The 18,256-nt window shown below is 38.6% G+C and overlaps 1 protein-coding gene across 10 annotated transcripts in view; it reads right to left on the reverse strand.

Moving 5' to 3' along the window:
- TLE4 (TLE family member 4, transcriptional corepressor) overlaps positions 1 to 18,256 on the reverse strand; it is a 136,079-nt gene that overhangs the window by 71,627 nt on the left and 46,196 nt on the right. For 7 of the 10 annotated variants that reach the window (XM_036893442.2, XM_036893441.2, XM_036893438.2 and 4 more), the window contains one exon: positions 17,136 to 17,210. The exons of the other annotated variants lie outside the window; for them this stretch is intronic. In XM_036893442.2, coding sequence (XP_036749337.1) covers positions 17,136 to 17,210 — 75 coding nt within the window. The remainder of the gene's footprint in view (positions 1 to 17,135; positions 17,211 to 18,256) is intronic. 10 annotated transcript variants of the gene reach the window in all.

Below are 18,256 nucleotides of genomic sequence, written 5' to 3' on the forward strand. Positions count from 1 at the left end.
TACACTATTAATGGCAGAAGAATCCTAAAAACACAATCACATATTTCTTGGACGTACTGACACTCCAAGGGCAACAAGCACACTTTTGGGGGCTTCTTTTAAAAAAAAGAAGGTGCAAGGTGAGCCTGCTACATCTTATGCCAAAAAGCAAGAAAGCTATCTAGACTAATGGGGAGTGACAAATAGGACACCGAGCTAACTTGAAGGGGTCTTAACTGGCAAAACGTGAGACAAGCAGAGAGTACTAACTGTAATGGATCCTAACACATTTTTAAGTTTTGAGGAATGGTACCATGGACCCCAAGAAAGCAGTGAAGCTGGGGCATTCTGCAGGACTCAAGAATGGCTCCCAAATCCACAACCATTCTTACACCGGCTCACAAAGCTGGGTGCACTGTGCATGCATGCCTGATCCAAGCTGGGGACCACCGGGTTGGGAGAGAAGTGGTAAAGGCCAGGCAACCTGAGAGGAGCCAGGAAGGATGAGGTGGTGGACTCTGAAACAGGCAGCAAGCACAGGAAGGCCTGGGCCAGCACCAGTAGCTACACTCCTTGGACTGTGAAGACACCCTCTGGTAAGGCCGCTCGCTGTCTGTGGGGATTGGGCTGAGTCTGAGAACGGACAGCCTGGTCAGCATGCAGGGATGTGTCACGACGTTGTGGCACAGGGCTCCCTTGCTGGAATCCTTAGCATCCATGTGAGCAAAAGCCAGTCTCAAAATGTTCCTAGGCCTATGTCTTCATGTAAAAAGTGGAAACTGTTATAAAATCTACTTCCCCAAGGCTGTTGGGAACCTGTGCATATATAACAGTTAGCACAGTGCCTGGGAAATAATAAACCCTCAATATATGGTGATAATTACTGAAAACGTTATCCAGAGGTCCATATTCCCTCTTGCTCTTGCTCTCTCTCTCTCTCTCTCTCTCTCTCTCTCTCTCTCTCTCTCTCTCTCTCTCTCTCTCTCACACACACACACACACACACACACACAGTGTGGGGGGAGGGGAAGAGCAAAGGAAAAGCTCTTCTTTACAGAATATTAATTTAAAAGGAAAATAATTTAAACTTTACCACTTTACAACTCCAAACACATTTAGTAGCATCAACAGATGCTGAAGCCACTGGGTATAAAAAGTTGCTGGGAAACAGGTTATTCATTGTAAAAGCATCACCCCACAGAGCTTCACCGTAATGTGGAAATACACAACCCTTACCAAGGGAGTATTTTTACTAAGAATACTTAACCTGAATCTAAACATGAGAAGATAATCACACATACCCAGATGGTGGGACATTCCACAAGACTGGCCTGGAATCTTAAAAATGCCAAAGTCTATAATAAAGTAGAAAGATCTGGGGACTGTTCTATAGTAGAAAAGACTGAATGTGAGTCATAGATTGGGGGAACACCACTATAAAGGTAAAAGTGCTCCTAAGGACATTTGGTGGACAGTTGGAGAAGTCTGGACTCAAACAATAGTCCTGAGACATGGACGCGGTAACTGCATGTCCACACAGGAAACCACCTGTGTCCATGGGAGATGTGTGCTGCCACGCTCAGGGCTGAAATGTTACTCTGCCTGCCTCTCACTCACAAACAGTTCAGCACACATAAAAATGAATGTGCATGTTGTGTTGTTATGTTAACTGGTGAGTGGCACAACACTAACTGGTGAGTCTAGGCAATGAGTACAGTGTTTGCATTACTCTTCTTTCCAGTTCCCCGTAGCTGTCGGGGTGGGGAAAAGAAGAAGTGCTCTTCTGGCCAAAAACTGGGAGGTCTTGCTTTTAACAAATTATCTCTAGCAAAAGTTAAAGGTTAAATGAACAAATGAATAAATGGAAAGAAGCAAGAATTAAAAAAACAAAACAAAACAAAGGAAGTAACTTTTCAACCTATGTTTATCTGTAACTCACTCCTTATAACAAAACATGAGATTGACTGCAGGGAAAAGACTTGCCTTTAGAGCAATCCAAGAAAGATTACTAGTGCAAAGATGTTTCTCACAGTAACTTCCCAGATCTCTATGGTTCTCAATATCCTTGGACTGGTCTTTATGGGGAGGCAGGTAACAAGCACAGCAAGCAAATCCCATGAATCTCATGCCAAGGATTCTATTGTCTTAACTTGCAGTGGACCTCATGAAGAATGGCTTCAGAGGAGGGAAGAAATTTTGAAAACCTGATTTATATTATTCTTTTCCATCAGAGATCCTGTTAGAACTTTTTCTGAATTGGTCCAAAGTTAACTAAGGAGAGTCATTTCCAAGCACATTAATAGAAATAAAACTTTCTGGAGATTTGTTCAAACTATTTAAGGAAAAATTTTATTAAGGAAAAATTTTCTGGAGATTTTTAACACATTATCTTCCTGAAACCTATGTTTCTATTTTGTGATTTAGTCATTAAAGTCACTAAGCTAAAAGATACTGCTCAAAATAGTTTTCTTTAGCTACTTCATAAAGAGAAGCTGTATTTAAAAAGCCTATTTACTTTAGGTTCTTCAATAATCCTGTAATTGAATTGATCTTAGAATGTGAGAAGTAGAATGAACCTCAGATGACATCTAGATGAGTTTCTTTCCAACATTTCGACCACTATTCATGTTGTGTAGCACACATGTGTATACACATGGATCTGTATTAGAACACATATGTAAATGAAGCAAAACTTTAAGACAATACCAAATACTGTGTGTATGCTCTAGTATTTTCTACTTTTTAATAAAAAAATATGGACTACGGCTCACTAAATTGACTTCACTGGACATTCCTGAGTCTTATGACCTCCAATTTGAAAACAATGAACAAGGCTGTGGTACTGTCATTAGAATAAGAAATATGTATCTGGTCTTCATCCATGGTTCCTGGCATAGAGCTCCTTAAACCCTTGGCATTTCCTAAGGGATGAGCACAGGGAAGGTGTCTTTGTTATGTTAATGAGGTGACTTTTGGAAACCACAGGAGGAGGAGGCTGGTTGCTTGGCAAATCAACCATGTGATACAGAGTTGGAACTTTCAGTCCCACCCTGAACTTCACAGAGGGAAGAGGGACTTGAGATTGAGTCCAATGACCAGTGGCCAATAGCTTAATCAATCACTTCTTTGTAATGTAGCCTCCATAAAACCCCGAAAGGACAGAGTCTGGAAAGTTTCTGGGTTGATGAACATGTGGACATTTGAGGAGCGGGTGCTTTCAAAGAGGGCACAGAAACTCCACACCTTCTCCCTATACCTTGCCCTATCCATCTCTTCCACCTGACTGTTCTTGAGGTATGTCCTTTTATAATGCATGGATAATCTAATAAGTAAAATGTTCCTCTGAGATCTGTGGGCTGTTCGAGCAAATTAATGGAACCCAAGGGAGGGGTGTGGAAGGCAGTGACAACCTCGACTTGCAATGGGTGCCTGAAGCAGGTGGGAGCAGCAGTCTTGAAGGGCTGAATCCTTACCCTGTAGGATGCTATCTCCAGGAAGATAATGTCAGAATTGAAATGAATTGTAGGGTACCAACTGGTGCTGGAGAATTGCTTGGAGGTACGGGAACCTCCCACCCCCATGTTGGAACTGGATGTATAATTTTACAGGCCAACACCTGCACATGTGAGGCCCAAGGTAAAAGCCAGGGAAGACTGTATCAGCATCAAGATTGGAGCAAAAGCCCCCACCATCCAGACCAATGATGTACCCACTGCCCCAACAGGACCATCCTTAACTTAGAGAGATCTTACCATAAGAGGCAAACAATCCTTCATTAGAATCAAGAGAGACAACTCTTCTGGGGAAGTGACCTTTGAACTAAAACCTGAAGAATGAGAATGACAGCAGTTTGTAGAGAGCTGGGAGAATGAAGAGAGGCAAGAGAGATGCAATTGCACAGGCCCGGAACATGAAACGCCCTGAAGTGACCAAGGAAGAAAAGGGAAGTCTGCTGGGAATCCAGCGAGCAAGGAGAAGTGTGGTAGAGCACTGAGTATCATGGGAATCAGATCATGGACAGAAGTGGACTTTGGACTTTCACTTAACAACAGAGAGCTTTAGGCTGCGGTGAGTTTTTTTTTTTTTAAGTTCAACTTTTATAGTTTGTCTTTAACTAGTATATGTTGGCTTATAATCATTTGTTGGTTAAATGTGTTACAAGTATTTTCTCGGACTGTCTGTCTTGTCATTTTCTTTAAGATATCTTTCAATAAACAGATGTTATTAATTTATTGAATAATATTATCAGTCTTTTTTCTTATGATTTGAGCTTTCTATGACCAATTAAGAAATCCTCTTCCCCACTAAGATAAAGATACTTCTTCTTTTCCCAAAGTCTGACAGCTATCTTTCTGCTTTTGGATTGACTTGTGCATATGACAGCTAGTGTATACAATTTCGTTTTTCCACAAGAATAACCAACTATCTCCTGCTAATGGTTACTGTGCCCATCTTTCCCCCACTGATCTGCTCACTCCTCTGACATATATGAGTGGACATGGAGTACTTTATTCTGTTTCATTGACTTATATAATGACTAGTAAGTATTTTGAGCTAGAGTATTACGTAACTTAAAACCTTTTTGAATTCAGAATGCTATATGGACACCGGATGTGAAAGCAGAAAACATGACAGGAGAGAGACCAGTTAGGAGGTAAGATAGGGGTTCAAACCAAAAAAAAACAAAACGTTTAGGTTGTTTCCAGTTTTGATGTATACATGTAGAGTCACCATGATATGATGATGTGTCAGTTTAGTCAGTTCCCCTCCTAGTTACTGATGATGCTATCTAAGGTAAGGGCCTAAGTAACAGAGGCTTTCATGTCTCAGGTAAGTCCAAGGCTGGCAGGATGACTTGGAATACCAAGGCTCTAGATCAACAGTTCTCTGATTCTTGTGGCCCCTCTCTTATCTCATTTCCTCCAAGATGGCAGTCTCAGCTCCAGGCATTAACTTATCCTCACACAACTGTGTTTAAATGTAGCAAGAGGGAATTTCGCTTTATGGTTCTTTCTTGTTAAAGAGAAAAAGACACCTTGTTATATCTCATTGACCTGGATAGGGTCACATGCCCACAGCACCTGGATGTTTTGGCCGCCATAACAGGAGGCAGGCTTAGCCTGCATGAAACCATCACTGAAGTCTGCCTTGATATCTGCTTTGCCCACAGGGCATTCTGAGGCTAGCAGCTGAAAGAAAAGCCAGAACAACCTCTGAGCTTTCAATCCAAGTAGACAGCAGCTTAAAATGTTCTCCCCCGTCAACAGGTTATTCTCCCAGATATTAATTGGTATAGGGCTGTGTCTACAAATTGCTTTGGGTCAACCAAGAAACACCATGGGGAAATTAAAACAATAATAATAATGCACGTGACTGCCACTGTGCTTTGGAGCCACAGTGGCATTGCCCTTTCTGGTCCAAAAGATAACCTGGGAGCCAAGATAAACTCTCCCCTTTTTCTGAATCTACCAAGGGAGTGTATGAGAATCACAAGGGGTAGAATAGCTGTGAAGCTGCCTTACTTAAAAAGGGTCCAGCGATGTGCCATTTTTAGTTTCTTAAAAGGTTTGTGCAGGAGGGGGAGAGGATTCTCTTGCTTATTTGACCCCATCCTTTTTTAAGTTTGCAATATATCCCATGAAGTAGTTGTTATTCACAAGTAGGATAGACAAAACATTATTAGGGATTAATGGATGCAGAAAAAAAACTACAGTTTATCGTAAGACAATGAAATCATTTCAAAAATAGGACATCCCAAAATATACAAGTGATCCCTATCGTTCTAACTTACATATGGCCCCTCTGGCCGCAGACCCTCTGCTGTCCTCTCCACCAGTTCTCTCCCCTCCCTTAGCCACTGCTGTCTCTAATTAGCTGACCCCCACACTTTTGCTTTCATTGGGTAACTACTACTCCAGTCAGTCTCCCCTTGTACTCGGTTTGTAACTCTATAAAACGCAATTTGTCCACCGATGGGTCTACTTCTCCCATGATCACGAGCATCAAAGAAACAGGGACCAGGTCTTAGTCATCACTGTGCCCCAGAACTTTAAAGGTGCTTGTATGAGCAGGGAACTAATAAAATATTCTGAAGGAATATTTACTTGCCTTTATTTTCTTTTGGTACAACTATATCAAGGCAACTGCTGGCTCTACCTAATTCTACCTAATTCCTCTTAATATACACAATATCTTAAGCAGTCACTATCATTGAGTGTTAATTAAAGCTTAAATGTTTAACATGGATAAACTTATTTTCAACAATACCCTACAACAATATCAACAAAATGTACTTTCTCTTTAACCTGACAATAGTTCAAGACACTCCCTCATCCTCTGAGCAATATTTAGAAACCAATTCAGCATAAACTACTGATTTCCAAGTTTCTGAACAATCGTCAAGCAAAGGCTCCTTATAATGCTATAGCCAAGTGCTTTCTGTCTACGTTTATTCTACAAGTATTTTACTATTTCGTATCAGGATCTTGCATAGTTCTATTCCCCTTAAGGCACAGGTTCAAACATTGTATCACAAGACCTTCTGTGAATCTAAGACCAAAATTTCTTCCACAGAAAATGTACATACTGCCCCCACAGGTGCACACACAATTTTGCTAACATGTCAGGGAACTAGTGGATAGCCTAATACCCACGCATGAAATCCCAGAAAAACCAAGGACTTAGGTTTAAAATACCTACTTTGTTAGTGTTTATGACAACTTTTGATTCTTACATAAAAGAGTAAGTTATAACGCACAGGAAGAAACATAGTATGAGTCAGGAGTATCTAACTGGTCTCTGGAACTAATGTACGTCAGATGACATAGGCTAACCAATTAGTACATGCATCAAGCACACCTAATTTCCATCTCCCTCACTGAGCTCTGAATATAAACCCTGGGCAATCCTATAATGGATCTCAGGATAAAAGTGACTATTGATCTTAGTGTAAAAGAAAAAAGAACAGAGTCGAGGGAAAAAACATGGGACAAATGTTAACAGAACGGTTAAGTATGTAAGCTCTGAAGTTAGTCTAAATTTGGATCCCAGTTTGCCACTTCCTCCTATGTGGCCTTCCGAAAACTACTCACCCCTTCAAAGCCTTGGTTTCATTATTTGTGAAATTGGGACAGTAACACTCCCTTCCACGTGGGGTTGATGTAAAGACTGAACCAAATAAGGCATGCAAAGCTGAGCACAGCACTGCCACAAAGCAAATACTCAATACACATCTGCTGTTTTTAGTTACCCATTTAGGGACAAAAGCCTAGGGATGTAAATCTAGAGAAGTAACTGTGACACAGAAGGCCCCCGAGTTTAAAAAGAAAAATTTCATAATCATCAAAATGAATTCATACACATAATGTAAAAGATTTCATACAATGTTAGAAAAGACAGGGTTTTAGAAGCTATCAACTCCATTCAGCCGTGCATTCTACACATACGAAAACTTCTAAATGAAATCTTAAGATCATACTATAAGTGACACCTAAGATTATGTAATTTCTACCAATCCAAGCTTCCTCTCAATCTTGGCTGAAAATTGTGGGAAGAAAAATCAAAATGCAAAAATAGCTCAAAATAGAGTATCTGCTCATTTAACAAGTATTTACTCAACAAATATTAAATATAATAAATTATTGCACATTTATTGAACAAACACTTACTGAGTACTTATACAGTATTTATTGAAAATGACACCTACATACTGATCTAGGCCCCATAGCTATACAAGTCAACAAGATCTCAGTGCACACACATAAATGGTAAATGTTATGAGGAAAATAAAACCAGCTAATAGGACAGAGAATGAATTGGGTAAAAGTGCTACAGAGAGTCCTTTCTTGGGAGACAATATCTGAGCTAAGACTTTAAAGAGGAGCATGAGGACGACCATGTCAAGACCTGGAGGACAGACAGTCTGGAGGACAGAAGAGCCAGGACCCAAACCCTTAGTCAAGAAGAAGCCTGGGGTGACGAGGAACAGAAAAGGCCAATCTGTTTGACGGTCATTCAAGAGAAGAGAATGAGTGGCCCGTGAAGTCAGAGAGGTGGGCAAAGGGCTGAGCTCACATAGAGACTTCTGGGGCATGGTAACAAATTTAGACTTCATTCTGAGCCATAAGGGCTGTCATCAGAGGCAGGTTTTAATAAACAAGGGAGCAGTCGGACCCTATTAATATTTTAGAAAAAGGTCACTCTGACTGCTGTTTGTAGGATGACAGATAGAAAGACAAAAGCACAAACAAGAAGCCCTGTTAAGAGGAGGCTGCAAGAGCCCAGGGGAGGGAGTACCCGAGACTGGCAGAGACAACAAATGTAGTCACCCTTGAGAGAACAGTGCAGAGGCAAAAATAGACATTTTTGATATAAGAAAAGGTTTTTCTATTGAGCTTGCATTCTTTCCCTTCTTCCATCAGCAGCTCTAGGATACTGACAGTAAGGGCCTGCATTCTGAGGGGTACTAGAAAGAGGGCAAGCTAGAACACCAAACAGTGAACACAAAATGGAATGGGAAATATCTAAGAAAGCTACAGAAATCAAGACAGAGTGTCACTGATAAAAGAACAGACACCCAGTTTAAAATGTATTTTAAAAATGTATTGCTAGATTCCTAATTTCAAATATAAAAAATTACAAATTTATAAATGTATGCAACCTCATTTTTGTCATGTTTTTTATTGTCTGTTTCCCTTTATTCTGCTATCCTTGGAAACTAGTTTTATTAAAATTAAAATGTGTTAATTAAAAGTTGATTATGTACAGTAAAATGTAAAACCAAAAAGCTTACAGCTACCAAAGACTTAATATGATGTAATTTCAGAATATATTTCAGGAAATATTTTAAAATGTCATTCAAAGTGAAAAAAAAAATGTGTCCCTTTAATAGGATTTGGTGAAGGAACTCAAATATTTACAGAATACAATGCAGAAAGGGACCCACATACATATAGTCAACAGATTTTCAACACTAGTGCCCAGGCAATTCAATAGAGAAAAGGCAGCCTTTTCAACAAATGGTGTTAGAACAATTAAATCAGATGTCCAGCTGAAAGAAAGAGAGAAAAATAAACACAGGCAGACAAACTCAACCCATACTTCACATCACAAAAAAAATTAACTGGATCATGGGCCTAAATAGAAAACTTCTAGAAGAAAACCTAGGACAAATTCTTTTTGGTCTTGGGTGAAGCCAAGATAACTGAAAGACACTACCAAAAGTTAAACGCAAAAAAATTCATGAATGAGACACTGCCAATGTTAAAAACTTCTGCTCTTCAAAGGGTGCTTTTAAAAGAAATTAAAGGATTGCTACAGATTGGGAGAAAGTACTTTATTAAAATACATAAAGGACTTATGTCCAGAATAATTTTTTTTAACTCTCAAAACTTAATAAAAATATAAGATTCCCAAAAAAAACGAGGCAAAGATTTCAGCAAATACTTATCAAACAAGGTATTGGGATGGCAAATAAGCACATAAAAAGACACTCAGCATCATGAGCTGTTATGAAAATACATAAACATACAAATACCAGGTTTAAAAAATCCCAAATCCTACAATTCCAAATGCTGGTAAGGATGTAAAGCAAAGATTCTTTCATCTGTATTATTGAGATTACAAAACAGTGTGGTCCCTCTGGAATACATGTTAGTTTCTTTAAGCATATACAACCACAAAACTCAGCAATCTTGCTTTTAGGTAATCATAAGAAGGGAAAACTTATATTCACTTACAAAACTTTAAAAAATGTGCGTTAACATTTATTGGGGCTTTACTAGCAATCACCAAATGTCCTTCAAGGGGTGACTGGTTAAACAAACTGGTATATCCATACAGTGGAAGATTATTTCATTATCCAAAGGGTGTAACTACTGACACATGCAACCAACATGTGCACAGGCAAACCTCTAATCCATTACACCAAATGAAATCTGTAAACTCAGAAAACTACATTAAGTGTATAATTCCATGTATATGACATTCTCAAAGCCTTGCTTTGAGAGAAAAAACATTATGGGAGGTTGCCAGGGACTAGGGTAGGTGAAAGGACTAACTACAAAGAACAAGAGAATTGGGGGAGGCAGGAGTAGGCAGGAGAGAAATATTCTATATCTTGAGTTACATGACTTTTATTCAGTTGTTAGAACTCATAGAACTGTAAGCTAGAAAGGGTAAACTTTATATTATGTAAATTATACCTCGATAAATATTTAAAAACTATATAGAATAACAATAATGGATGTGTATTGCTAGATTCCTAATTTCAAATATAAAAAATTACAAATTTATAAATGTATGCAACCTCATTTTTGTCATGTTTTTTATTGTCTGTTTCCCTTTATTCTGCTATCCTTGGAAACTAGTTTTATTAAAATTAAAATGTGTTAATTAAAAGTTGATTATGTACAGTAAAATGTAAAACCAAAAAGCTTACAGCTACCAAAGACTTAATATGATGTAATTTCAGAATATATTTCAGGAAATATTTTAAAATGTCATTCAAAGTGAAAAAAAAATGTGTCCCTTTAATAGGATTTGGTGAAGAAACTCAAATATTTACAGAATGAATGAATGTGATGATATAATCATTAAATCATTCTTACTATTTGCTAAAAGGTTCTAAGCTTTTCACAAAAGTCTTTGGGAGAACTTAAGATCACAAATCCATTTTTAAGTAGAAAGATTCCCAAACTGACTTCCTAGGGAACTCTGGGAAAGACACAGACCAACAGCCCTTAAAACTCAGACTATATGATTAATCCTTCATTTGCCTGGGTGGGGTGAGACTATCTCCTGCCTCCCTCGCAGCTTTGAGGAAAACAAGGTGGGCTGGGTCCACAAGGGAAAGGGACTAGCTAAACGGGAGTTGGTGATGCTGTTGGTAGGGACACTATTGGGAAGAAATCAGCATATTAGAAAAGGGAAAGCAAAATGGAAATACACATACACACAAAACCACTAACCACTAAAAAGGGAAAACAATGCACAAGCTTACAAGCTGCCTTGAGTGAAACTTATTTCTCTGTGCAACCCTAGACCCCTATACAGACTCAGCCTGCTGGACTATGGTGTAAATGAAATGCAGATTCACAAAAATCTGGGAAACTCTTTCTTCTCAGTGGAAGCCCAAAGTCCACCTGCCTTAAGCTAAGTCAGATGCAGCCACCCAGACATTCTGCAACTCTTGTAACACTGTGCTGAACTCTATCTTGAGCCTTGGAGATGCATTTATTAGGAAAAAGAAGGGAGAGAAGGGTTCCTTCCTCATGAGAAAGAAAAAAAGTAGCACTTCAGGTTAGTAACAAATAAAAAAATAAAGCAAAACAGATTAGCTTCTAGAAATTTCTTCTAGAGAAGCTTTGTAACAGAAAACAACAGAGTATACACCATACGCAAACATAAGAAATCTTGTTCTTCAGGCAGGTTTTTTAGGGAATTCTGAAGTGGAGACAGAGCTAAAAAATTACTTAAATATATGAGTCTTTGTTATGAGAAAAGAGAAATCACTGCCTCTTGGTGCCTCATCAAACTGTAGCACAAAGATTAGATTATGCCTACATCACTCAATAATGTAGTCCCTGATCCACAGCAAATGAACCAGTTTAAAAAAAAAAAGGATGAGGAGCAGGCATACCAACATAACACACAGAGGCACGTATAGACTTATGATAAAAAACTGCTCTAGCTTATGTGCAATCACAGCTTTACCATGCTTTATGAAAGCAAGTGAGCAAAGCCCTACAATTGTAGAAAACCAGCTTCTCCTGCAAATCATCATCCCTGCAAGCTGTGTACATCTTGTAGCCAGTGACCAGCATATTTTATAAAGCCTTTAAGCTCCAAGCATACAGTTCAGTAAAGACAGCAACAAAGCTAGATTAACAATCTCTGATAAGACACAAATCTATTTTACAGCTTGTTTTTAAGTTTACTCCATATTATATATATTTAGAAAATACCAGTAGCCATCAGCTGGGAAAGGAACAAGGGAAGCACCCATTAAGTTATTAAAAAATGTTTATTTAAAAAATAATGTAAAAGCTGAGCTTCAAAGAAAATGTTTATTCACAGAACACTCAGAAAACAAACCCCGTTTCTAGGATGTGATTACAACTACTGACCTGCACCTGAAAACCCCTTGAAGCACTGGAGGCCTAGGAAGTCAAATCCTGAGTGTCTTAGCTCCTCTAGGAAAGTGGGACAGGGCTTGGCTGACAGAATTTTGAGAAATGATCCTAGGATAGGAATGGGGCCTAGGGAAAGTGAATTAAGGAAGGAAGGCTTATTCTCTGAACCTCAATTTTTAGCAGTGACATTTTAATGATAGGAAGTCTGCAAAATTATTTGCCATCAAACAAGGCTGTATTCTCTCTTGAGTTGATCACTACCATGAGCAACTGAAACTCCATCTGCTGGGACCTATGTGAGAGAATGTAGAAATCACTTCAAAATCCCACCAAAGGAGCAGGAGGGAGGGCATTTGACTGCCTGACTGCCTGCCTGCCTGCCTGCAGGCTCAGAAATGCCCCATGGAGGGGCAGGGAAGTAAATCCTCACAACCCCATGCTTCACACACGTAAGTGAAGGGCACATCCTGCGCAATCAGCACTGGGGAAAGCGAGAGTTTTTCAGTGTAGCTGAAGGGAGGTGCTGTCAAGCCAGGTAAACACACTGCAATGGGAAAGGCGAGAGAGAGGCAGACAGGGCAACGCAGCGGCCCAGGAAAGACAGGCTACGTGGTGGACCCAGGAAAGACACTGCCTCCGCAATGTGGCTCTTAGGTACTTAACACAATTTTGCTTTTCTTAAAAAAGTGAAGTATTTTCATTTCAAATTTTGCGTCATTGGAGGCTGAGATGTAAGAGGGTTGGGGAAACATACACATTTTTATATATACCCACATATTTCTTTCAGTTTTTAGGCTAATGGCTAATCAGTTTTAAAAGACAGGCAGCAAGGGAGATTACCACAATGGCACAACTAAATGCCTCTGAAACTTAAAATGGCAGTTTTGAAATTTATAATGGACAAAGAAGGACATACATTTTAAAACTGTCATACTGCAAGACCCTGTGCTAAAATGCCAATCTGAAATGTGTGTGTGTGTGTGTGTGTGTGTGTGTATGTGTAATTTAAGGGCCAATTATATGACAAGAACAATAAAACAAAATGCTAAGGGGGGGAAAAAAAACCAAAGGTATTGTCTTTCTTTTTTTTAAACTAACTCAAACACACAGGATGGTAAAGGCAAAGTCATTTAAATCATTTCCTTAGTAATACAAGTAATATTTAAGTAGATTTAATAGTGCTGCTCCAAACCAATGAATTATGGGCTTAAAACCTATTAAAATGTAATGTTTTTTTCCTGAGCTGAGAGGAGAGAGATTTAAATCCACTGAATTTTAATATTTCAGCTTGAGCTGCAGGAGGTAGAGAAAGTCCAAATGAACTATTCCATCAGCACCATTCAAGCATGAACATTTTAATCAGTTTTACTTCCTTGGAGCTCTCTAACACAGTTTACGCTGTCATTCTGAAAGCACTTAACACAGAGAGTGTGAAAAACCACCAAGGCTTGTTATTGCCTTCACAATTGATGGCAAATAATTTTGCAGACTTCCTATCATTAAAATGTCACTGCTAAAAATTGAGGTTCAGCATTTCTTGTGCTAAACTGCATTTTCCTACAAACACCATGCCATACCTGTTCTTAAGTATTTTTTAAAGGGGGTATTTTTTTTTTAACGCGTATTTCTATCATTTTTTTTCCTCCAAGAGTTAGGTTAAAAAAGATGGTGGTGGGGGAAATCCAAAGGAACCCACCATTTTCCATTTTTACAAGCCAAACATTTCCTTTCCCAATCTTCGCATTAACAAAACTTTTTTCTTAATGGTTGGCTTCTTGGGTGAAATTCTTATGAGGTTCCAAGTCAGCCTCCTTTATTAAGCATAACCACATTCACACAGCATGTGCTGATTATATAGTGTAATGGATTTAAAAAGCATTTTAAGATAGTCAGATGACTCAATTTAATAATACAGGAAATGAAAACATCATTTCTAATTAGATCATATTACTGATTTAAAACTACAATTTGTGTGCTGTTCCAACAGTGTGATCTTGCAGAGATTCTAATTTGAAAACACAGTGGCTAGCAGGACACATGACAAGATCAAACTAGATACATAATAGTCCCTCAGCCCATTTGGAGGAACTCCAGCAAAGTTTCAAGGAAATGTGAAATATGACCAGGTCAAAATAAAAAACAAAATAATTAACTATAGACAAAAGCACCAGAATTTTCCTGATTTTTTCCTTATAAATAAAAGATAAATGATATTTAACGTATTTCAATCTATCAACAGTTTTAAACTGAACATGACCTGTGAAAGAAATCATTATAACTGTGTTTCATTCCATTAAACACAACTAGCTTATTGTCAAGAGAACAAGCTGCCTCTCCAGGTTTCAGGCTCACTTCAGCATTTTGCATTTAAACTGCATGGATCACTGGTTTGGCTCATTTACCAATGAAGGTAGAATAATATTGCAGAGTTAAAAAGGTGCTTCATCAGATTTCATTAAACCTGGGAACATTTGCGCTTGTCTGGATGGTGTGCATACATATAAAACAGATACATATGCAGTGATAAACAAATGAAGGTCTGCAGGGGCTTAGATGGGTCTTTACCTCTCAGAAGGAAAATTTGCATTCCCTCTGTGCAGAAAACCACTGTTGACTATATTCCCAAAACCAAGTATAAAAATCTAAAAATGGCCCCTGATCACTTTTGGTAGCAAGTCAAAATACCACCACCTCAGGACACAGCCATGTGCAAGGGGGCACAGAAGCACAGAACAGCAGGTGCATTTAAAATTCTACAGTGTTACAAGTGAAAACTACTGGGCATAAGGTACTATCAGGGCTTAAACAGACAAAGGGCACAGATGACAGAGCATCGGCAGAAACGCCATCAAGGAAGTTGGTAATGAGTCTTTTCCTTCTCACTTGGTTTCTGGCTCCCTGAAACTGCTGGATTTGTTTTTCTATTTGGCAATCTATTTTTCAGAATAGCTGATTACATGATTTTGACTTCATTTCCTGCTCAGGTACAAATAGTTTGGAATTGCCACCAGATCCACGAACAGCACATGCTGCTTTGACAGCATGCAAGCTTTACTGAGATAGTTCTTCAGTAAGTTTTTAGGTCACAAAATGAAATTAGCTTTATTTTAATAATTAAATCCATATATACACAATATGTCAGTAACTTGACTACAGTCTAATAAATCACTCTTTCCCTGAGAAAAGGCAGTCTGCCATCCCATTCAAAACAAAGTATATAAAATGAAATAGATATAAAGCAATATTAAAAATATGCTTGATGTGTGAAGGGAAGGGAACATGTTCTGATTTATCTTTCCTCATATTTTTAAGCAACATCCAACACAAAGTGTTTTTGATTTAGATCAATCTTTCCACTGTACAGACAGTAACTAATAAGACTCAAAAAAGCAACACAAAAGCATTTTGATTTCCTAGAAAAGGCTGCTAAACTGACATGAAGTAGGATGGCTACCTGCAGTTGAGCAGTTCACACAAACAACAAACACGAAGCCAGAAAGGACCCAGCAAGCTCTCCCATCAGTCCTCACTCCATGCATTCTCTCCTTCAAGAGCAGACAGTGAGAAATGTTAAGTTCTATCCCTGGTGACCTTGGGAGAGCTGGTAACCAAAATACATCCCAACATGAATAGAAAACTAGCTTCAAGCCAACACAGCTACTATGCACATATATGCCTAACTTTAAAATGAAAGCTGCTCAACTTCAAAAAAAAAGCATATACTGCTGTTCTCCGGAGTTTTAGAACATAAAAACTCTCGGAGAAATGTATTCATATCTCATCTCTCCCCAACCCCAGAGCATAGAAAATGGCTTATTCTGATTCAGCCTTCTTTCCAAGGGGCACTTCTGAGGAAATGAAGGTTACTCTTTTCCATTTATTATGTCTTCTAATTTAGTACCAGTATCTTCTTGTGGTCAGAGGGACACAAAATAGAGCTCAAAATAGCCCATTAAAAAACAAGCTACAATCAGACTATTGCTCCACCACCATCGGCAGTCATCCTAGAGTTCTGATTTCCTTGTTCAAAGACAGAGGCATAATTGAAGCAATATCTTCACTTCAGATTGATTATCAGGCGACCCTTATCCGCATCTTCACTCAGCAATTTGAATTTTAATGAAAGTAAATGGAATAATTAGCATTTCAAAGTGTGTTTGATACACTGAGGGGAAAAAGAGAGAAGACTTTTGTGTATAATCTATACACAAAAGAAAGTATTTGGGAGGGAGCAGAAAGAGGAAAGTGCAGTTGCATTGTCTTCATTAGAATAACCCAAGGAACTGCTTGTACCAGCTGCATAAATAGACGTGAATATTGTGCTCTTTTTTTTTAGCTCCAATTTCCCACCTTTATTATTTCTAAGATTCAGCACATTATTTTACTACTTGTTATCTTAATCTGAGAGAACAAAAATGTAAGTGGAGTTGGAGTGATTGCCCAAACCCATGAATTCCAGCAGAATTCCTATGGAGCATCAGTGCTACTACAGCCAGGAAGGATTTTCTAACTAGGACACTTATGTCGCAAAAAGGTATACTACATCTATTATTTCTACTACAAATGGATACCAGCCCTCAAGAACCACTCATCACAAGGGAGGAAGAGTAGCAGGAAGATGCAAAAATGTACATTTTATTTCACTAAAAATGATATTAAAATACTCTATAATTGAGGAAAGATCAAGAAATCAGGTCATTTTAACATCAGGGCAATCTGTATCTCTTGTCTGGCACAGGCTAGCAACAGAAGCTGATTGCAAAGGAAAAAAACACTATGAAAAAGAACAATCCAGCCTCTTTAGGGGAGAGTTTTCAGGAACATGTCAATTTGAATTAGTGAGAATATAATCCAAAGTGTGAAGCAGCCATCAAATTTCACATGAGATTGAAGTCAATGTTTCTAATTTCCCTTTACGGTCCCCTATTGTCTTTTGGCCCTTCGATGAAACAAAACTTAAAAGGAGAGATCAAGAAAGCCAATGATAAACACCAAGACCAGAGCTAAAATGGAAAGGCCACGTACCCCAATGATGGCGTTCAGCTCTGCCATGGTCACCTGCTTGGCCCGTTCCACAGCCTGCACCACTTGTTGCTGGTGCTATAAATGAAGATCAGAAACAGAATACAATTATTTGCTTTCTAATCAGTTAAGAGCAGCTTTTCCTAATATGTCCTCTAACTTCAATTACATGCAAAACAGGATTCAGGGGTTTCCATATTTCAAAAAAAGTACTAGGTGGATGAGTAAATGCCTAGGGTACCCTTGGGTCTGCCCTGACAAGAAGGAAGAGGGCATCTATCTGACTGTGTTACCACAAAGGACTCTCCCTGACGGCTGGTAGAAGCAGCTTACATTTTATTTTTATGTCAGTGGTACACTTTGACCCAACATCTTCCACTAATATAAAGAAACAAAACAATACAACCCACCCCACCTGCTTTCTTTGAACCCCCTTTTTCTCTGCCATCTGTGTGTAAAATTTTTGAAAATTATTTCCTAGAAATATTTCTTTTTAAAATTTATCCTGATACTTGTTAGCGTAAATGCTAGAAGGACATATAGATTTAAATGTTTATGCTTCTTCTGGAAATGGGAAACGTGTTCTTATTTTAATTCCTGTCATGGAAGGGCTGCATGTTAAAAGAGATTAAAACTACAGAACTCTCACTAGCAGTAAAGTTTATATGAATTTTAGTTATTTTTTTTCAATGCAACAGAAAAACCGAAACCTACAAGTTGATTTCTTTTGGGAAAACTAGGATGGAAAGTATAGGGTAATTCCTCTATGATTCAGTTCTAGAACTGACATTAATAATTTTAACAATATCTAAATTAAACAGCACTGAAGTCTCCACATAGAACATACACAAATGCTTATACAAGTACCCCAAAGTGTAAATATTATTTCCAACTAAGTACACTTGAACATGCTAGTATCTACAGATTCAAATTTAGTCTAAAGTAGGTCTCTCTTCAACTTCTTTCAACGAGGGTGGAGTGACGGCAGAGCCAAAGGCAGAGTGTTGTGGAACAGGCACTCCTCTGTGCGGCCTGGGAAGGGTCTTGTTCTGGGTGATCCCAGTTGAGAAACGTTAGCTCTCTCCACTGATGTGAAGTGAACATGTAGCTCAGCTATCATACTG

This window comes from Manis pentadactyla, chromosome 3 (genome assembly GCF_030020395.1).
Source record: "Manis pentadactyla isolate mManPen7 chromosome 3, mManPen7.hap1, whole genome shotgun sequence".
Taxonomy (NCBI): Eukaryota; Metazoa; Chordata; class Mammalia; order Pholidota; family Manidae; genus Manis; species Manis pentadactyla.